We start from the raw sequence: 21,644 nt of genomic DNA, 5'->3' as shown, positions 1-21,644 counted from the left end.
TGCGTACAACTTTTCGTTCCAGCCGAAAACTGTTCCGGCTGCACAACTCGGGAACGTGTGCTCCAATTCGGATGATACAAATAATAAGAATAGGTGTTTTTAGATGCTCTTTATTATATAAAAGTTTCATCCATGGATCACAACTCGTTCGTTAGATAATCGAAAAAAAGTGGGTGCGTACAACTTTTTGTTACGCACTGTATATTGGGTTGAACGAGCAATTCATGAAACTCGAAATATTTAATGTTATATTATTATTAATTAACCCTTAAGTGGACTCTCAATCTCAACTGAATTATTTTACTTAATATTAATTTTTACCAAATTGGTAAATGGAACTCAACATTTAAAAAATAATGAACTGATGAAGGATTACATAAATTTTCAAATAATTACATTGACATACATATATTAAACAATTATTAGTTTATACTTGCGAAGGGCCGCAACGGTCCTAATAATCCACTTAAGGGTTAAATAATAACAAATTATAAAACTCGATCGAAAGCTTTTTATAGAGAAACTAAATAAGCAAACACGTAATTTCTACGAGATTATGCCCTAAAATAGAATTTTTCGAGCCTTTACGGTTGCAAATTTTGCAATTCTTCTTCGTATCCAATTTTTGCAATAAAAGCAATTGAATTGATAATATAATTAATTCATCAAATCCTTTCTGAGTCATAATTGTCCTTAAAAGAGAATCTTCGTTAATAAGTGAAAAAACTATAAGCGCCAATAATTTAAAAGTTTAGTATAAAATTATAATATTCATTTACTGTATCTTGACATTGTTTAATGTTTACAGTACGAACACAGTTTGTTTGCAAGACTCAGTGAAACGAACATCGTTTGTTGACAAGACAAATATCTCCTTTCTATACTACCGGAAACAATAATCATAAATAAATTTTCACTTAAAACAATAATAAATATTTTAATATTTTAAACAACAAAGTAACTAAAAATAATACAAACATAGAGATTAGAGAAAGATTTAAGTTTTATTCAGAAAACGACGCAAAGCACAAAGTACGAATTGTGCAAAAATTGTTATTATATCATTGTATAAACGTTCTGCAACCATCCACACAAATTTTTGACCTGAATTCTACCGAAAATTATAGGATGAAGTGAACCAAAATATTCGATAAACTGCCACAAACGATTTAAACATTTATCTTATTGAAGAATGTAGCAAGATAACATATTTTAGCAATCTAAGGGGACAAAATTATTTCACCAAAAATATATTAATTTTTAATTATTTATTTTAAATACAACGTTTCAACTTTCATTGTTAAAGTTCGTTTTAAGCGATAAAAATATTGTGAGAAATAGTAAAAAAATGCAGAAGTCACAAAGTAATTTTAACGCAAACATGGTGAGGAATTTCCATGCACCAATAGTTACATGATTTATGATCATTTTTCTTGAAAAAAGACTCATGCCTACGTGACTAACGGCATCTTCACCATTTTCGAAGTGGTCGAAGAAAAACTGTTAATTAACCTATGCTATAACCTAGTCGAACCGTTGAAGCTTAAAGAATATTCTATCTGAATTCGCGACATGGTACAACGAAAAAATATTATTATGTCATCGTTTGTCAGAAATCTTATTTTGTGATTTGCATGTTATATGAATTTAGCTTTAAATAGAAAAAAAATGACATTGTATAAAATGTATTAAAAATTTAGCTATAATTCGAAAATAGTGATTAATCTACGTGTTGATTGTTACGAAAATCTAAAGGAGTAATAAAACACTTCTTGAGAGATAAACTTATAAGTATACCCCGGATAACAGAAAATATTAATAATACATATAGATAAATATCACTAGAAGATAATAATATATAGTAATAAATTGTACATTCCTCGAAATGAAATAATTTTTCCCATTAACATTTCTATTAATCGAATCTAAATTTTGAAAATTAAGATCACCCGAATCTCAGTGTATTAAGTCGTTGCACTCGTTTTCTCTTCAACAGCAACTCTGTGCAAGCCATTGTTTTTCAAATTTTTTGTTGGTAGTGTATCTATGGATAGTAACAAGGTTACTAATTTGTTGATTGTGGCTTCGTTAAAAAGTTATAAAAATATTTTCCGCCATACAGTATATTTTCGGTAAAGAATTTTTTTCTCGAAAGTGCGTAGGATTTCGGGGGTATGCCTACTCACCAAAACTGATTGTAATTGACCCTCGCAACCGTAAATAATTTTTCCAGAACGATTTGAAATTTTTTTTTCGTCGTAAAATTTCACACCTTCTTAAATTTGTTTCTAGAAAGTGGGTAGGATTTCGGTGGTATGTCTATTCACCAAAAGTAATTGTAATTAACCCCCGCAACCGAAAATGATTTTTTTTAAATGATTTGAAATTTTTCAATTTTGCCGAAAAATTTGTCTACCTATTGAATTTTTTTCTCGAAACTGCGTTGGATTTCGAGGGTATATCTATTCACCAAAAATGATTGCAATTGACCCCTACAACCGAAAATAATTTTTTCAGAACGATTTGAATCTTTTCAATTTCGCCGACTGTCGATTTTTCTTAAAAATTCGTTTTTTATTTTTAGTAATTTTATTTGACGTCCTACAGAAAAGTTGTCTAATACTTTTTTGTAGTTACCCATGAGCTCTACTTTAAAAAAAAGTTTCAATGAGATATGTTCACTATTGTAGGAGTTATGGCCGTTTGAAAATTGAACCATTTTTATGGGGTTTTTCTCATTTTACGGGGTTAAGGAACAACTTTTCGGATATTTTTGGAATTTCTATATATTCTACACTAAAATACGCGTTGTTTGCCATTTGAAACATTAAAATTGTCCAATCCATTCAGGAGTTATGACATTTTAAAAATTCGCATGAAATTTTGGGGATGCATTTCTGGCCTCACATTATATTTTCGATCAGGAATTTTTTTCTCGAAAGTGCGAAGGATTTCGGGGGTATGTGTAATTACTAAAAATGATTGTAATCGACCTCTGCAACCAAAAATGATGTTTCAGAATGATTTGAAATTTTTAAATTTAATTTCTTAATAACTTTTTAACGAAACCTCAATCAAGAAATTGATATTCTTGATTTTCGTCTTATTTTGGCCTCTAGACTCTCTCATTAAAATTCTTCCGAACACACTGTATAGAATATTCAATTTCAATTTGTCATTTGATTAGTATATTTACAGTTAATTACGTGCAATTTTTTTATTAATTCGTAACTGTTTGACGAATCTTACCGACTGTTGAACGAAACTGAATTTGAATGCACAAAATAAAATACGCAGATATAGATTGTACTAAAAAATGTTTATGTAAAGATTGGTTAATCTTCAATCTACATGTTCACTCGTGTATCTTGATTTCGACATTGCAGTGTCAATAATTTAGGCTCGCGTGGACACTGAAATAGAGACAACTTAAAAAGAAAGAACTTCTGTTTGTCCAAGATAAGAGAAGTCAGTTTTGCACGTTCCATGATTATCTGTCTGGTTGAACTTCCATCGAGCATACACAAATACATACCCATATTTTCGCTGAAGATGCAATCACGTCTGATGGCACGATAACATTCATCCGTTATCGTCATTTAACGAGATAATGTTTACAAAGGAATTATCAGCTTTTAACGCGAAAATAACTACTTGAATCTAATAACTGATTTAATTCATCGAAACGTTACACTTATACAGTGTTTCGTGATGATTCAAGCGACTCGATATGTTTACGTAACAGCCAGTGACGCTTTTAAATCAATTGTTAATTAAACACAAATTGGCTCGATTAAACTCATTCGTTTCCAGACTGATCTATGTTAATCGATGGATTACGGTTAACGTTGAGAAACTTATACCCAATGTTTTTTATCCAACCGTCCAAATTGCTTTTGTCGATCCTAATTATAAGAAGTTTCATTGCGTAAAAGTTTTAAAAGGTACTATAAAAGTAGCCTAAGTTATATATTTCTTGTTTCGAGATATTTAAACATTTGTGTTCCACAGTATTATAAAATATTTTTCCATCGTAATGCAAGATGTATCAAACATTCAATAATGAAAAATAATATTAAAAGTATGACGATATTTCTTTTTCTATCATCACGCACAGAGAAAACCAATAACTTATGCCACTTTAATCCACTTAAAATCCTTTCATAATAATGCAATATAGTGAGCTCATGTATTTCGTTTTCTTTACTTAGGGGTAAAGAATGACCAAACGTCAGAAATTCAGTGGCAAAAGATTCACACCGGCCAGGATGAGGATATGGTGAGTGTCTTGAAAAATAAAAACAAATTATAACGGAATGTTTTGATTGTGTCAAAATTTAATATCATCTTTCAGCGCGTTTATGGATTCGAGAAGAGTAGTTTGAAAAACGCCTTAATTTATATCTCTTACGTGCTGACCATTGGATGGGTCAGACTTTTCTTCCACTGGTATCCTCAGTTGCATCTTTACGCGACCCACAAGAAATGTCCTTTGAATCGTGCAACAAGACTGCTCATAACTGTAAGAATTGTTATTTATTTATACCTTTCCAACAATTAATTCCAATTACATTTGGATAAAACGTATGCAGATATCGTTAATATTGGGTTGAAGTAATTGTCGGTTCAGGTAGTGGATCATGAACTTTTGGGGGGATTTTCAAACAATCTGCAGCTCCTATTTGTGCTTATTTTATTTTAAAACTATCAAATAAATAGGAAAAGGTTATTATGTAATAACGGAGAGTACGTTTTAGATTAAATTGTTTTGTATCTTTTAAAAAAACGTACGTCTATCGAATCGAAAAATTTAAAAGTGAAGTTAGTATGAAAAGACGGCAATATAGCTCGTAAAATATAGTTACAAATGTGCATTACCTCAGGCGATTGAAGACTTTTACGTGACTCATAAGCAGAACTGTAAGAAATTAAAAATTAACATATCTTGGCATACATATAAAAACTATAAATCCGCGTGAAAGTGAAATCACCGTGCAGAATAAATTAATCCCAACGATTTGATTGATAATCGTTGACGTAAATATGTACACAGGATAATTATCAAGGAAAATACAAGTCGTACTTCGTGAAAGAAGTAAAAACTATTTCTGCTAGAAACTTGAGGTCAGTTTAATTATACGCTTTTTATCGATTTAATGATATTTGATGTCAACAAACCGGTTTCATGCAAACTCGATTGTTCTTTATTAGCACGCAAGATATATCGAAAAGCTTGGGCAAAAACAACGACGATCTTGAGAAGATCAGATGCAAAAAGTTGAAAATCAATTTAGAGAATGGCACGCAGTGTGAGGTCCTCGAGTACAAAGCATTTTGGTGCAAGAAGCAATGCTACGTCTGGGATATCACGCAGAACACATTTGCAAGATTAGTAGGCCTCGATAAGTACACTTTATGCTCGGACCTTCATCTCAGTAGCAATCAAGGACTTTCTAAAGAGAAGCAATACCTTAGGTACGATAAACTCACGAATATTTTGTTTCCAAAACATTCCATACTTCGATACAATAATTTATTAAATCGTAACTGCACAAAGAATAATTTCAATTATGATGGTCTTCTGTCAGCTTTTAAAAACAATTCGTAAATATTAACTCTGTAATACCGTGCTCGGAATGGGTCACGATACGATGATAAATAAAATAAATATAAGTAAAGGGCCCAGTTACTGTCATCCTGAATTATTCTACTTCAAATACCGAATAAATCTTATAAAATTATAAACAAAAATATTTAATATTATAAGTGCAACTGATATAAACAAAAAAGACAGCACTTAAATCTTCTATCGTTAATTTTTGTTAAAACGATACAAAATTTTCTTATTAGCGAACCGAAAATAGTAGTATTTATTTTCTCAAATTAATGGCATCGAATAATAACGAACGTCTAAATTAGTCTAAGACGAAAATAAATTAACGTCTTTTAATCTAGTACGTGCCAAAAAGAAACTAAAATTGTCTTTTCCGATTACTACTACTTTCTAATGCCTTTTTGCAAGATCAATTCCTCGTACGAAGAAAAATCGAGAAGTTATATAGTATTTTGAAATCTAAAGCATCATTACAGAGATACGCGCATTTAATTGATGTAATTCTTAGTATACGTTATTTATGTGCATATCACAAATAATTGATCGAGTAACCGCTCAGATACGAGAAACGCGTGTCCGTGCATTTTATGTGTAAAAATTGTAACTGAAGACCTTTGAGATTTGAAACGAATGCGACAGTCGATCGACCCTGGACTTTTTATTGGTATGTTTGAAGAAATGTTTGAGAAGATCAAAAATGTGACCAAGTAAATAATTTTGTTCTTGCAGACGCATCGTGTACGGCAGTAACGAGATTATCGTTCCGGTGCAAAGTGTAGGTGTGTTGCTGCTCCTGGAAGTTCTAAATCCGTTCTACATTTTCCAAGTCTTCACGCTATGCGTGTGGTTCGCAGAGGGCTACTTGTACTATACTGCAGCAATCATATGCATGTCATTGTTCGGGATCATAAGTTCCATAATACAAACCCGTAAGGTACAAAACTCATTTCCATCTTTCTTTGGCGCTTTGAGCCCGGTGTTATTTAAATGGCGCATAAACACTAGTATGATAATCCTATATTTACGAGAGTTGAATCGAATCACAAGTTAAGTGTAACTAAGAATATTTGATGAATCGAAATAGGAACACAATCCTTGAAACAAGATCATTCGTTATCTGTGTTTACTTTAGCAAAAGACGTACGTGACTATGTATTTCTGATAATTACTATGGGCAAGTGTTTTGCACTGGGTAATCGTCTCGTTGTCTCGAATGTCAACAAAAGGCTGCAGTGTTCAGCATTGTTCCAGAAACTGAATATCTTGAAAACATTTTAGGACAGATTAATAGATATAATCCTGTGGTTGTAAGAAAAAACTTTACGTATTACAATTTAAAAAAAAAACCGAACCTACGTATTAATTAATTTGCAAAATAAAGAACTTACATATTTATAAAGGTAAAATGAATAAAAAAGAATTTCCTAATGCATAACAATAATGCAACTTCATCAAAGTTCAATATTTAGTTCATGGTCGTCAGGCAAAATCACATGAGTTCACAAAATGTGTATAATAAGGCTAGTCCTGTCTTCCTTTCGCAAAGTTTTTGTTTTCTATTTTTTTTTTAATAAACTTATGCTATAATTTATTTTGTATCCAAAGTACACGAGAAATAGTACGATTATATTCCATACTTTTATTTCGTTAGAAACAATACAGAATTATTTGTGGCCGATATAACGTATATCTGGTGTAATTAATTTCAATAAATAAATGCAAACAAGAAGAAAAAAATGAAACAAACATTTTATCCGTCAAAGGAGGACTTGAATCTAAGCGATATTTTTTACTATTAAATACCCTTTATTTACAGTTTGAAAACGTAACAATATATAAAAATATATGGGTACTTAAGAAGGTAAAGAAAGTGTTGGTATCTACCAGCGTATAAAGAATTGAATAAAAGTTTTGATAATAAATTTTAATATTTTTAAGGAGCATCTGTGAATCTCTCCATGATGACTTACAAAGCACTAATAAATGGAAATGTCACACAACTCGAATAAGTGAATAACAAATACGGTGGCTATGACAATTTAAAGTTTTATCGCCCTTATTGAGAAACCCTATACGTCGTGATCAAAATTAATTTTTGTCTGAAAAATTACGTTCTCCCGATTCTAATCGACGTTTGCATATAGCGGTCTCTCTTCTTGATGTGTCACTCTGATAGAAGAGGTTTCTAATCGTACTCCGTTATTTTAAATTATGATCACGTAAGCGGCTCCGAATGGTCTCACAGGACGTAATTAAATATCTTTTCCTCAATCGTGTCTGCCCTTGACGCAAAAGTAGATAAGAATTTGCGGAAAACGTCTGCACAACTCGTTTATCTTTCTTGTTCCTCGTATTTGTTTCTTCGAAGTATCACACCCACTTGCTTACAAATACAGAGTGTTTCACGCAACTGTAACAAGTGTCTTCCATTATAAACAATTGTAACGTAAACATGTTGTAAACTTAAAGTGCCGATCACCGATGACCAGGATTTTCAATTTTACTCCAAATTTCAGAAACTAAAATTTTGTCAGTTTGCCAAAGTTGACTTCGAGTACTTTCTTTGTCAAACCTCACTCACAATCGGATCGTACCTCAAATACGCACATTGTCGTTGATTTTTCAAACGATCATTTGACCGATTGCAATAGATCGGACAAAGTACATATTCTTCTGTGATAAAACAAAATATAACAAAAGATAGATTGAAAAATTTATTAAATGGATATTATAGAAATGGTAACTGTTTAACTTTCGTGAGCAACAGTTTCAGTGGAACGCCGGGTTCAAAGCGTCAATTTGCGTCTTCGAGATTACTCTGAATCCTTGTTCACAGCGAAACGTGAACTTTTCTTTTTGCAGAACCAACTAAATCTTTGTGGCACAGTCGCGTCCGTAGGAACTGTTCGCGTGCACAGAAGCTCGACGGTCTCAGAAAGTATACCCAGCAGTGATTTGGTGCCCGGTGATATTATAGAACTGCCCAAGCATCAAGCAACCGTTATATGCGACGCGGTACTGTTGACAGGGCAATGCATACTAAACGAATCCATGCTGACTGGTAAGATACCAACAATCCATATCAAATACTTTCCCGTTCTTTGTATCAGCAATCCTATTGTTGCAATTTCAGGAGAGTCTGTGCCAGTAACGAAAACCCCATTGCCATCGCGTCACGTTTTGTACGATCCCAAAGAATGTTCCCATCACACGATATACAGTGGCACTACCATTATTCAAACCAGGTGCGATACCTGTACCACGTGTAATTTTTATTGACGTTAAGGCGTTACATGTACCTGAATGATTAGCAATATTTTGTACCAAAGATAACTTGAAATTATTTTCTAAGTTTAATCATTTTTCAATTTCCATTAACAATTATTTTCACAATTAATTATCTTTTGGTCGAAATAGATACAGTAGAAATAGTGTTAAAGAGATGAAGCAACTTTGAAAGTTTGTTTTCCAACAAATTACTCGTTTTCATGGAATCAATTTCTTGCCATTGAAACTTGATTATAGTTTCGTTAATTATAATGGTTTTTGAATAACTGAAACGAAAATATTCCTACCGTTGTTTATGTTTTTTCAGTTCGAGCGAGTCTGAAACCGAATTAATGAAAATTAAAATTTGTATATGTAATTTCATTCTCATGACAGTATTATCGGTAAATTAGCGAGGTTTCCTCGATAAAAATGAGTCCAAACACGACCTCGTTCGGACTATTTTTAATTACAGTAATCGGTGACAACCTGAGAAACAGGAAGATGAAAAATCGTTATTATCCCTCTGGTTCGCTCAACTTTACACAGAGTATGGCATGTAACTGTTGCCACGATTTTTTTTAACAAAAGTTAATCAGTTTCTAATGGGTTACAAATTGTGATATAAACAATTTCAAAAAGTAAAAAACAAGTTTTTCCAAGGTTCCAGGTATATGTAACCCCTTAAATACAATAGGCCTTGTCGCCATTAATTCACATTTTCTGTTAGATGTTACGACAATGAACCAGTTTTAGCGCGAGTCATTCGAACAGGCTTCCACACCAACAAAGGTGGATTAGTTGCAGCCATCTTATATCCACCACCAGCTGACTTTAAATTCGATCAGGATTCTTACAAATTTATTGGCATACTCGCGCTCATTGCCACTTGTGGTTTCATATATACTATCGTAACAAAGGTGCGTTTCGACGTCGATTCATCTAAAACTAATATTTAACTTAATCGCATTTTACAATATAATAATGATTCCTACGCCACTGTAGGCTTCCAGAGGGATCACGGCTGGCGATATAGCTATAAAAGCGTTAGATATAATCACCATAGTGATTCCTCCAGCATTGCCGGCTGCGATGACAGTGGGAAAGCTGTACGCTCAATCGAGATTGAAAAAAGCGCAAATATATTGCATTAACAATAGAGTCATTAATGTATCCGGCAGTATAAATTGCGTGTGTTTCGACAAGGTGAGAATCTCACGTGCATAATATTATACAATTAAAAAATGAGTGTACAGTGAATGACATTTCCATAGTTCCATCAATGTTTTCTAGTACAAATGAAGAAGAAACTTTAAGTTTACTTTCATTTAGTAACGAGTACATAGTTCGTATTTGCGAGGTGTAAGTAGTATGTAGTTAGGAAATACAGTCTTGATCCATAATAAGCAATTGTTTTTATACAATAAGTATCTTTTTTATTTATTTAGTTTTAATAAGCATCTCTTCCTTATTTGAAGTCGACCACAGAGTGAGAGATCCAAGAACAAATGAGAGGTCCGTGAAACGGAGAAGCCATACATTTTTACGGTTAAATGAAGAAGGATAGAATATATGTATATCGTTTAGTAACTATGGAAATTTCATCTACTGTAGATGCTTCCGCGTACGTTTGATTCTGAAATTTATTCAACTCAAAGTTAAGAATTTTATTCACTTTTACAGACGGGGACTTTAACGGAAGATGGCTTAGACATATGGGGTATTGTACCTTGCACGAATGGCGTCCCCGACGAACCAGAAAGGAGCATTCCTAAATTGCACAACCATCCTCTTTTCGAGGGGATGTTAGTTTGTCATAGTTTGATTCTAATCGACGGTGAACTCTGCGGAGATCCTCTAGATGTTAAAGTACTTGACAAAGCTTAGACTCTGCTTGAACTATAGCAATCGTTTAACACATCGGCTGTGCCACGTCATTTCTTGAAAACAAAGAGTGTTATGAAAAGATATTATTCTACATTTTCGATTTATTTTTTTAGCGTTGTAGTGACGACATTCGTTTCGAGTCTACTAGCGGGGAAATCACTCTATTTCCACATATTTATAACAATAAAACAATTTCTTTTATTTTCTCTTGCTCTCGCAACCAAACGATCTGCATTAAAAAAAAAAACAATGATCATATATCTTCGAGTAAATTGATACGAAATTTGGGGTCAGACCACAGAGAAATGTGTCCGAAATTCGTTTGGTAGTCAATGTGTTAAACAAACAATTTACGTTCCCGATCATTTTCATTTATGTACTTGCAGATGTTTGAAAGTACCGGATGGATATTAGGAGAACCAGATAACAAATACGACCCCGTAGCATCAACGATCGTAAAACCACCGTCGAGCACTAGTTTCATGGAGAACATGAATGAAATATCTGAAATCGGGATAGTGCAACAGTATCAATTTTCAAGCTCTCTACAACGAATGTCTGTGATAGTACGCACACTGGGATCGGAAACTTTCAAAGCCTACACGAAAGGATCACCCGAAATGATACTTAGCCTGAGTAAACCAGAAACTATCCCAAAAGATATCATGTGTTGTTTAAAACGCTACACGGAACAAGGTTATCGCGTTATAGCTATGGGCCGAACAGTATTGACCGAGACTAGCAATAAGGTGATCAAAATTATAATTTTCTTCGATGATAATTCTCAACTCATTTGTATCGTACAAAAAAATGAAAAATATACTCTTATCTATTAGCTTGCATATTAAACTTCGAGCTTATATTGTTTAGAAATTATTTTGTTATATATTACAACTATTCGAAGCAACGATACCAGAATAATTTACAAAAAAGATTTCTATCGTTCATGTTTAAAAACCATCCTATTGAACATTCTTTTTAATTGACAGAAGATACAATTTATATATACAAACAAAAATCCGTACCTAATTTCGTCTAAAAATGTAAAAAACACATATTGGCAAAATGGAGCAACCTTGAAAAACTATGTGGACAGCGAACATGTTAAAAATATATACGACATTTTTTACCAAGTGTGTTCGATAAGATTGGTCGATCACTCGACTTTATACTTTATACGACCGTTTTAAGAAACATTCTATTCGTACTAATCGCAATCTGCCTGTGCGTAATCAACATTGCTTTCGTCGTAAATCATTCCATTTTCATAGTTTGCATTTTGACACGCAGATAACGAAACTGCCCCGAGACGCGGTCGAACAGAACCTTGAGTTCTTAGGTTTAGTCATCATGGAAAACAGATTGAAAGCACCGACTATACCGGTGATCAAGGATCTCAGGACAGCCAACATACATGTTTTGATGATCACGGGTAATTTGAGATTTAGCAATCTATCGCTAGTAGAAAGCGAAATGATTTATGTACGTATATTACGTATAGCGCTAAAACACGTTATTTCAGGAGACAACATTCAAACTGCAGTAAGCGTTGCAAAAGAGTGTGGCATTTTGTCGGCGCAAGAATCTGTGATAGACGTGACTGTAATTATGAAAGAAAACCAGCTGCAACCAGAGATTTATTTCAATGCTCAAGAATTATCTCCGAAATTGGTAATTTTATTTAATTAGGGGTACTCATACGTAATCGATTGTTACAAAATTGCAAAACAGAGGCACAATCTAAAAAATTATGTTATGTTTTTTAAAATTATGTTACCAGTCTCTCATGCTAAATTAATACAGTACCAAAATATTACCACCAATCAAAACCTTTAAAACTTCCCCACAGATATGTATCACGCCATACAATTACGTATGTGTTCTTCTAAAGATTGGTAACCGGCTATTTTATTTTAGACTATTAAAAACTTTTCCTTTTGTTCAAAACAACAATTCCACAATTTATTTTACAATATAGAATAACAAAGTACGTGTTCACGTATCAGAAACTTAAGTCGAATTGAAGTTAATTTATTTATTAAATAAGACTGACAACTTATAGGCATTCCTAATACCAATAATCATTTTCGAAAATTAACATTTAATAGGAAAAAAATAGTAATAATTGCTTCCCTCTTTTTTTCAAGAGTCTTCGGGATACAGCGCTCAGGATAACAGAATTACAAAATATAGAACAAAATATAGGCACTAGTAATTATCGGTTCGCGCTAACGGGTCAATCATGGCAGTTGTTGCGCGAACATTATCCGGACATTATACCGAAGATATGTGTACGCGGTGCAATATTTGCGAGGATGACCAGCGATCAGAAACAACAATTAGTGTTGGAGCTGATGCAACTCGGTTATTATGTCGGTATGCATCAATTTTCTAACATTTATCATATTTAATTATGCCGTACAATGACCGCTATAAAAAGGTTTCATAAACATTACAGCCATGTGCGGAGATGGCGCTAATGATTGCGGCGCTCTGAGAGCCGCGCACGTGGGTGTATCCTTATCCGAAGCAGAATCTAGGTAACATTTCAAACTTATACTAAACAATTAAAACTGTAATTTCATGCAGCGAAGTTGATTTTAGAAAAACTTTTAGTAGTGCCAAATGAATACAAGAACAAGTCATCAACTTCAAGTCCCTAATTTTTATAAAACTTACAGGACATAATAGCGAACATGTACTTATTTGCATATGAACATTTTTGCCCAAAGTAAAAAAACTAATCATAGCAGTATATGCTCCACTTCATACCCTGTCCTCAAATAACAAACAATCTCATTCATTTACACTCACAAGAATAGCTTCCGTCGTAATTTCTTTTATCAAATTTTATTCAAATGTTCGGAAGATGATCCTTTTTAACAAAAAAATGTTAACACCAACACATTATCTATCGTGAACGGTGACCTTAGCAGTACGAAAACGCTTTGGTGGAGTGAATAGAGAGTTAGACTGTACTCTCTTTTGATCAAAACCAGTTTGAATACCGGTCCCAACAATTTTATTTCATTTTCTTCGGGTTTAATTCTTTTACAACAATTTAAAAGCACCGTCTAATAATATCGCCAACATATATGTATATGTGGTGCTTATAATACAAGGTTTTCAAGTTTGTAATCAAGGCAAAAACAGTTAAAATACAATACATTTCAGCACCAAGAACATTTTAATAAATTAGGATTTTTTAATTGTATTTTTCTTTGTGGACTTTCGAAAGAAATGCTAGTTTATTTACATTAAAAAAATAGGCATATACGAAAAACATAATGTAGCAGATTTTAATTGTTGTAAAAGATAAATCACACAAAAATGAAAGAGTGATTTTTTACAGCCTAAACAATCTATTCACTCTATCAAAGCACTTTGGCACTTCTAAAACTAAAAAAAATTTCGAGTGAACATAGAACCGTAAAGTTTATAAAATACAACAATTAAATTGTTCCACTTTTACATAATAATAGGATGAAACTTAGTTTGCCACTCATTTTGGCTTCCCAAAAACAACTTTGAATTGTAAGCTACACTGGTAGACAAAAGTATAAGTACACAGTATGTTGGAAAAATAACGGAACTTTTTAAATTAAAAGAAGAAAATTAGTTATTTTGCCAAAATTATTTTTTTTTATTCAAAATACATCCCTTCTGCATCAATACATCGCTGGGCACATTCAACTAATGCCAGCATAGATTTTTTTATATCATTTTGCGGAATCGCCTCAATGACTCTTGTCACCGCGTCTTGAACTTGTGTAACACTGTCATAAAACGTACGATTTTTTTCCCACAAACGCTCCATAACACCCAGATAATATTCACCATTGACATTTTGACCCTGTGGAACGAATTCCCGAAATATAATACCTTTATAATCATAAAAACAGATCAACATTGTCTTCTCTCGTGACTTCTGGAATCGCAATTTTTTTGATTTCGAAAAGTCTGGGAACTTTCACGTTTCACTTTGGCGCTTTGTTTGTGGATCGTACTTGAAGCTCCAAGTCTCGTCTCCAGTCACAATCGATTCCAGGAATGTGCAGTTCGGTCTGGCTGTTTTAATAAGATCCTTGCAATGTTCAACGCGAGCAATCTGTTGGTCCTCATTTAATGCGCGAGGAACAAATCGAGCACAGACTTTCCGTCTGTTTAAGTTCTTTGTAAAAATTTCGTGAATCATGTCTTTAGTCGTATTTAATACCTCTGCCATCCATCTCATACTTCAAGTCGCATCGTAGGTAATCATTTCACGCACTCTTTCCACCAACTCATCGCGATTTTTCTTTTTTGGCCGGCCTGGCTTTGGGTCATCTTCAAAAGCATCACGACCGTCCTGGAATCGTTTATACCATTCGAGCACACGTGTACGGGATAAACAATCATCACCATAAACTTTTTTCATCAATTCAAATGTTTCTGTAAAAGTTTTCCCAAGCTTGAAACAACATTTAATATTTGCTCTTTGTTCCATTGTGTTTCTGCGACCAAGTGACAAAAGGTACTACCACTTCAACCGTTATAACTTGACAATCCGTTAGTCGATTCCAATAATGATGCTTTTGTTTTGTAGAGGAAATATACAGCTTGTTACATATTGTTACAATAGATAGCATTAGCAGTTTTCATTAAATTTAAAAAATTCCGTTATTTTTCCGACATACTGTGTACAGTACAAATTCCACATATAAACGTTTATACCTATTTAAATAATTGCTTATAACAATTTTTATTGCATATATCTTTATTTACAGCCTTATTTGTTTATACATATGTATACAAAAAGATGTCAAGACAAAATTAAACGACACCAAATGATGAGAACATATTTTAAGTATAAACAAGTATATTGTTTTGTTTTTATATATAAACCAGTAAGACGTTATAAATAAACATATGCATATGCAACAAAAATTAATATAAACAATTGCTTCAGTAGTTATAAATGTTTGTATGTGAAATTGCATGCTATGCCTATATTTCTATCCACCACTATATGTTAATTTGTCCCGCTAATTCAAAGGGAGATCATGTATTTACAAATTTAAGCGATGAAACGCGAGATAAAGCGATATGGTGGGGATAACCCTGTACCGTTGATAAACCATATCATTGCCTACCGCACGTGACAAAACTCCTAGCTAACTTTACTCTTATTGTTTTCTTTGAATTAAAGTTTTATAGATCCAAGTCTACTTTTTTTAGTCCTATGATTTACAATACTTCTATAAATTTTGTGATGCTATTTTATAATTAATCTTGTAACAAAAAAAGTTTAATGGTTGACTTATTTGTATTCTGTTCAATTCTACGACCTTTGCAATGCTTAGCTTTACCGATCTAATCGACCTTAAGTTTTAAATCATCGTATACTTCGATACTAATGTTCAACGAAACCTTTTTTTTTTTAGTGTAGCAAGCCCGTTTACATCTAAGGTACCTGACATCACTTGTGTTCCAAAAGTGATAAGAGAAGGTCGTGCTGCGCTGGTAACATCCTTCGGAATTTTTAAGTTCATGGTTACTTACTCCCTTACAGAGTTTTTGTCAGTAATTATTCTCTACTCGATCGATTCAAACCTATCGGATTTAGAGTTTCTTTTCATTGATATATTCCTCATTGTTAACTTCGCCTCATTTTTCGGGAAAACTCGAGCATATGAAAAGAAATTGGTAAAAAAGCCCCCGATGACTAGTCTTTTAAGTTTCACAACAATTTTCTCCTTGACTGTACATATGTTAATTATGACTATTTTTCAAGCTATCGCTTATCATGCGGTTCGTACTTTTTCTTGGTTCGTTCCATTCGTTCAAACCGACTTAAATGAATACGCATGTTACGAGAACTATTCCGTGTATTGTATCTCCATGTTCCAATACATAACAATGGCAATAATATTTTCACGGGGAAAGCCATATCGAAAAGCTATTTTCACTAATGTTGCATTTATATTTTCCATAATTTTACTAACCATCGTCTGTACATACATCACGGTCTATCCTGCAGAATGGATAATAAATTTGCTCGAAATACTTGTGCCTCCGGCTTACGATTGGAAAATCATTATTTTGGCACTTGCACTAACGAACTTTGTAGTTTGTGTTTTTGTTGAAACATTCGTGATAGAGTACATGATTGAAAAAATATTAAAATCAAAGTTTTATAGGCCGGAAAATTCTAAAAAAAAGTATTTAAGAGTAGAGCATGAATTGAAAAATGACTTAAGTTGGCCGAAACTTAATAATGAATTACCCATTTTACCGTTAACGCCAAGCGTAGAAAATATCATTAACGTAACCTATCCACAAGAACAGCCTTATGCAAATAAAATTAAAAAAACTATTAATGATAAGAGACCTAAAAACAATAATAAATTGTATGCATTTGATAATTATACATTTGTAGATGACGAATCAACACAAAACACGAACATAATAACTAGATTTTAAGATAAGTTTTGAAAATTTAATACATTATTAGAAATTAAAAGTCCTCAACTTTAATTGATAAAGACGAATATATACATGTATAGCTGACGAAGAGGAAATCAATTATCATACCAGTATATGTATGTAGATAGGTATTATGAATTACTTTCAGATCACTTACGAATTTTACTACAAAATGGTACAAAATAATTGATGATTAAAATTTGTAATTATTGTATGTATATGATAAAATGTCACATATTTTTAGTAACCGTCGAAGTATATTAATCTAACGATTTTGACGACTGCATTGTATTAGATAAGTCTTTCAAATTTTCCTATTGCAAGAATCATTAATTTATTAATAAAGTGAAATAGTGTTTCTTTTAGATATAATACACGAAAAATATTAACGTAACATTTATATTTATTATAACAAATACATTTCTTACTTAATAAAAGATTTGAGCATCTAAGAAATAAAACAAATTACATATCATAAGACGAGATTGTTTCTGATCTTCCGATCCAATAATTTCAATTTTTTTAGCATTTTCTGAAATACAGATAGTAAATACATTATTTACATATACGTATATAATAATAAAGATAAATGTTTTCAAATATTTACCTAAAATGTCATTATGATTTGCTACAAGTTCCTCCTGAATCCAATTTCTGTAACGAAGCACAACTTTGTTTATTATTTGTATTGTATTTTCATGTATTTTTGGCTTTAAAAGAAGCTTCGGCACAGTTGAAATAAATTCCTTAAATGCGCATTCCCTGTAATATATCATAAAGTTTTGAATTCAGGGATAAAATTACAAAGAAGAATAATGAAAGCAATTACCTGTGTAATTCATGTAAAGTATGATCTAACATAATATCACTAATGAGAGAAAATAATTGTAATTGCATTTCTTTCTTTGATTGATTACAACATGCATTTACAACTGATTGTAGAGTTTCACCGAGATCAAAATGATTTCTGTACCAAATTTTACTTGCTTTCAAGAATAACGTTCTCAAAAGCTTGATCAACTGTGGTAATACAATACTATTTGCGCTTGACCAGTTTTCAAGTTTTTCTATAAAAAAAGAAATAGAAAAACTATATACAAAGCTATAACACACAAAGACTCATTATTAATGTAAAACAATATGAACTTTCTAATACCATTTAAGTACTTAATTACAGATGTACTATAATCTTTATTTAATTTAGATATGGCCCTATCATCGTTATGTATTGATGTAAACCATATATAAATATGGCAAAGTCCTAGATTATGTCCTAAGCACATATCGTATGATTCCTCTATAGAAAAATCTCCTTGACGTTTTCTATTTCGTATTGATGAAAGCAAATTTCCAGTTGCAGCTAACTTATTATAAGGAAATTTTGAAAGTAAATTTTTTATAAAAATATTCTGAAAATTGCTTTTAAACCAATATTTCATATTTATATCACACTCAGTATGTAGTATATTTATACACTCAATTATTGATTGTATAATTTCTACAGCACTTTTCAATAATTCTAATGCTTCTGTAGAAATCAAAAGTGCAGAATTGTCTAAATTTTTTTCATCTGGACAAACTTCCATCCAACTATCAAAAATAAGAGGCATTAATACTTCCACGTATTTCATAAGTTCTTCCGCATCTAAAGTTTTTTCTGCAGTACTTTCTTTTAAAACGTTGCTTTGTTCAAAATCAATTTCACAGTTTTGAAAATTTGTATTCAAATAAATAGGAATATATCTAATACTTTTGTTTACATGCACAACACGTGTAGTCACATTTAAATTAACAGCTTGTTGTGATTTGTAAAAGCTCACAATAGAATTAAACATAGAAGCAAGTCGTTCCAGTACTTTTATTCTCCATTTAACATTAGTAGTTTTGGAATTTAAACTTGTTGTTAATTGTCTTCCAGGTTTCATTTCGGTATGTAATCTAGAGATCATATCTAAAAAATTTGGCAGCACTTTATTACTGTTTCTTGCCATGATATTACTACAATTTTGCACAAGTACATCTAAGAAGAGCAGAGCATCTTCTTTAATACGAGGATCTATATGTGTCATGGCACATCTCAAATATGAAATCAAAACTTCACAATATGGACTAAGTTGATCATTAGATACTGGACTAAGGATTAAACTCAAAACTTTCAAGGAATCATGCCTTATGTTTCTCTCTTTATCGAGCGATAATGCACAAATGCCTTGCAGAAGAGATCCAAATTGTGAACTTAGTAAATCTAAAGAATGTTGTGACAACATATCTTTCAGTTCTCTTACAGCATCTTGTCGAACTGTTGAGTTATGATGTTGAAGGCGTGACAGTAAATCCTAAAAATTACACGAATGCATGATAAAAAAAAATACATACACATAATGGACTAGAAAATAAGTAATACCAATTAATAATTTATATTATTACTTTAACATTAAGCTTTCTTTTACTAAGAATTTCTGTGTCATTGTGGCGTTTCAATTGTTCGCGTATTACAATTTTTTTAACTTTGAACGTCGGATTCGTGACATTTAATCCCTTCGGTAATTGCTTTGTTTTTTTCGCTTTCAGTTTCACTTTAGCTTTTTCAGACTTTAAATGCTTCATGTGTTTATGACCCTTTGCCATGATTGATTATTTTGTAATCAAATAGATTTGTACTGGAAGTAAATTAGTTCGTATAAATTATTTGTTTCTCAGCTTTAGGTTAATTTAATGTAATATATATTTGAAGCAGTTTTTTTATAGTATAAATTGAATTACATAAAAATACACTTTCACATACACGGATCACTATGCGATATGTAACAACCCAATTAAGACATATACAATTTATGTTATAATAGTAAAATCACATAATTTTCAAAACTATTGTTCTTACAGTTTGTAGCAAGGTTATGTACCCACGAGGCACACCGAGTCAGCTGCTAGTATCGTTATATTCTTCGACGTGAATGTAAATCGATGCGAAAATTTCATTTATCCTATAATTCTTTTTTACATTTTTAAATTGATGTGTATTTGAAAAATTAAGAACATTTCTATTCGTAAGTAACTCGGAACTCGGTTAGTACCTGAAAGGATTATTTGTAGACACTTGCGGACACTGTTGACAATCGTGGGGCGTGTATGATCGCGTGTAGGTGATTTTTGTTCACAACATTGTGTATTGAACTGGCATTCACCCTTTCTCTGCGAAAATCTCGTCGGGCGAGTTTTAATATGCCCTTCTGGATTTTCATAAGACAGGTTGAATCTTATTCAACGTAAGGTGTTCGCGTTCCCATAAGTGGACAAAAATCTAAGGTTGTCGATAACGTCGGTAAGTAGAATTTTTCATGCTGCGTGAGAACCACTAGCACTGGCCTGCCGCAACCTTCCGCGCGAACGCAGCTGTATGCAGGTTGCTATTCTATAGGCGGAACTTTAGATGTTAATAACTTTGTAACGAAGCCTCCATCAACTAATTAGTATTCTCGATTTTCGTCTTATTTTGGCTTCTAGAATCGCTCATGTAAATTTTTCCCAGGGATAGCCGAACATCCTGTATACAGTTACTCACAAAATTAAGCGTACACCTAGGTTGGGAATGATAATTGTCGGTAAAATAAATAAAAACGGACATATTAAAAAATATAGACACAATATATACTTTATTTAGATATTTTAATAGGTAATCCTTTAAAGAAAAATTTAATAGGATGAATTGTTTATGTATATGTAACGAGAAATGTAAAAGTACACCTATTTTATCGTCACAAAATTGAGCGTTAAAAGAATGGAATTATACATAAACAACGAATAAAGTCAATTTTAATATTTTGTTGCGTAACCCTGAGCATTTATGATTGCCTTTAAATGGCTAGGCATCGAGTCGACTAATTTTTGTGTTGTTGAACTGGAAACATTTTTCCATATTTCAGTAATTTTTTCATTTGCATTTGCCTTACTGGTAAATCTATAATTACTCAATTTTGACTTCAATTCCTGCCACAGGTGTTCAATTGGATTGACATCCGGTGATTGTGGGGGAGTATTTAACAACTTTGGTACGTTGTATAATAGCTATTCCTTAACAACGTACGACGTATGCTTAGAATCGTTGTCCTGTTGGAAGTAATACGTAGGGGGCATTTGTAAATTTTTAGCTCAAAATTAAAAATTTTTTTTGAAAACATGGAAATATTTCATCTCGTCCATCGTACTTTCAATAAATTCGATATTGTCAACTCCATTTGTTGCCATGCATCCCCATAGCATTACGGAGCCTCCATCGTGCTTTACTATCGAAATCGTATTGTTATTGTTAAATTCTTTATTTCATTTTCTCCACACAATTATTCTTCCATCCGAATTAAATAAATTAATTTTTACTTCATCGAAAAATATTACACTATTCCAAAAAATTTCA

At 32.3% G+C, this 21,644-nt stretch overlaps 2 protein-coding genes across 5 annotated transcripts in view; one reads left to right on the top strand and one right to left on the bottom strand.

The window, feature by feature from the left end:
- The window catches only part of LOC122400936 (polyamine-transporting ATPase 13A3-like), a 29,865-nt gene extending 12,334 nt beyond the window's left edge, over positions 1 to 17,531 (top strand). For 3 of the 4 annotated variants that reach the window (XM_043402721.1, XM_043402722.1, XM_043402720.1), the window contains 16 exons: positions 4,212 to 4,279; positions 4,355 to 4,522; positions 5,054 to 5,124; positions 5,212 to 5,475; positions 6,344 to 6,548; positions 8,477 to 8,675; positions 8,748 to 8,859; positions 9,612 to 9,801; positions 9,887 to 10,087; positions 10,565 to 10,750; positions 11,155 to 11,517; positions 12,059 to 12,200; positions 12,291 to 12,439; positions 12,916 to 13,144; positions 13,227 to 13,308; positions 16,192 to 17,531. In XM_043402721.1, coding sequence (XP_043258656.1) covers positions 4,212 to 4,279; positions 4,355 to 4,522; positions 5,054 to 5,124; positions 5,212 to 5,475; positions 6,344 to 6,548; positions 8,477 to 8,675; positions 8,748 to 8,859; positions 9,612 to 9,801; positions 9,887 to 10,087; positions 10,565 to 10,750; positions 11,155 to 11,517; positions 12,059 to 12,200; positions 12,291 to 12,439; positions 12,916 to 13,144; positions 13,227 to 13,308; positions 16,192 to 17,230 — 3,668 coding nt within the window. In that variant the 3' untranslated portion in view covers positions 17,231 to 17,531. Of the gene's footprint in view, positions 1 to 4,211; positions 4,280 to 4,354; positions 4,523 to 5,053; positions 5,125 to 5,211; positions 5,476 to 6,343; positions 6,549 to 8,476; positions 8,676 to 8,747; positions 8,860 to 9,611; positions 9,802 to 9,886; positions 10,088 to 10,564; positions 10,751 to 11,154; positions 11,518 to 12,058; positions 12,201 to 12,290; positions 12,440 to 12,915; positions 13,145 to 13,226; positions 13,309 to 16,191 lie in introns of those variants that run through there. The other variant, XM_043402724.1, reaches the window with a different exon arrangement.
- Positions 17,532 to 17,661: 130 nt separating this feature from the next.
- On the bottom strand, positions 17,662 to 20,297 carry LOC122400939 (testis-expressed protein 10). The gene is made up of 6 exons (XM_043402730.1): positions 20,019 to 20,297; positions 19,661 to 19,893; positions 18,390 to 19,569; positions 18,063 to 18,300; positions 17,841 to 17,995; positions 17,662 to 17,765 (listed from the first exon to the last, which is right to left on the bottom strand). Exons 2-6 carry the CDS (start codon positions 19,859 to 19,861, stop codon positions 17,662 to 17,664), a joined length of 1,878 nt encoding a protein of 625 aa, XP_043258665.1. The 5' UTR covers positions 19,862 to 19,893; positions 20,019 to 20,297.
- Positions 20,298 to 21,644: the final 1,347 nt, after the last annotated feature.

The sequence above is a fragment of the Colletes gigas genome, unplaced genomic scaffold, assembly GCF_013123115.1.
Source record: "Colletes gigas isolate AHSC1104 unplaced genomic scaffold, ASM1312311v1 Colletes_gigas_Sc00020, whole genome shotgun sequence".
Taxonomy (NCBI): domain Eukaryota; kingdom Metazoa; phylum Arthropoda; class Insecta; order Hymenoptera; family Colletidae; genus Colletes; species Colletes gigas.
The sequence above is the reverse complement of the archived record's forward strand: the minus strand, read 5'-3'. Positions and strand labels throughout refer to the sequence as shown.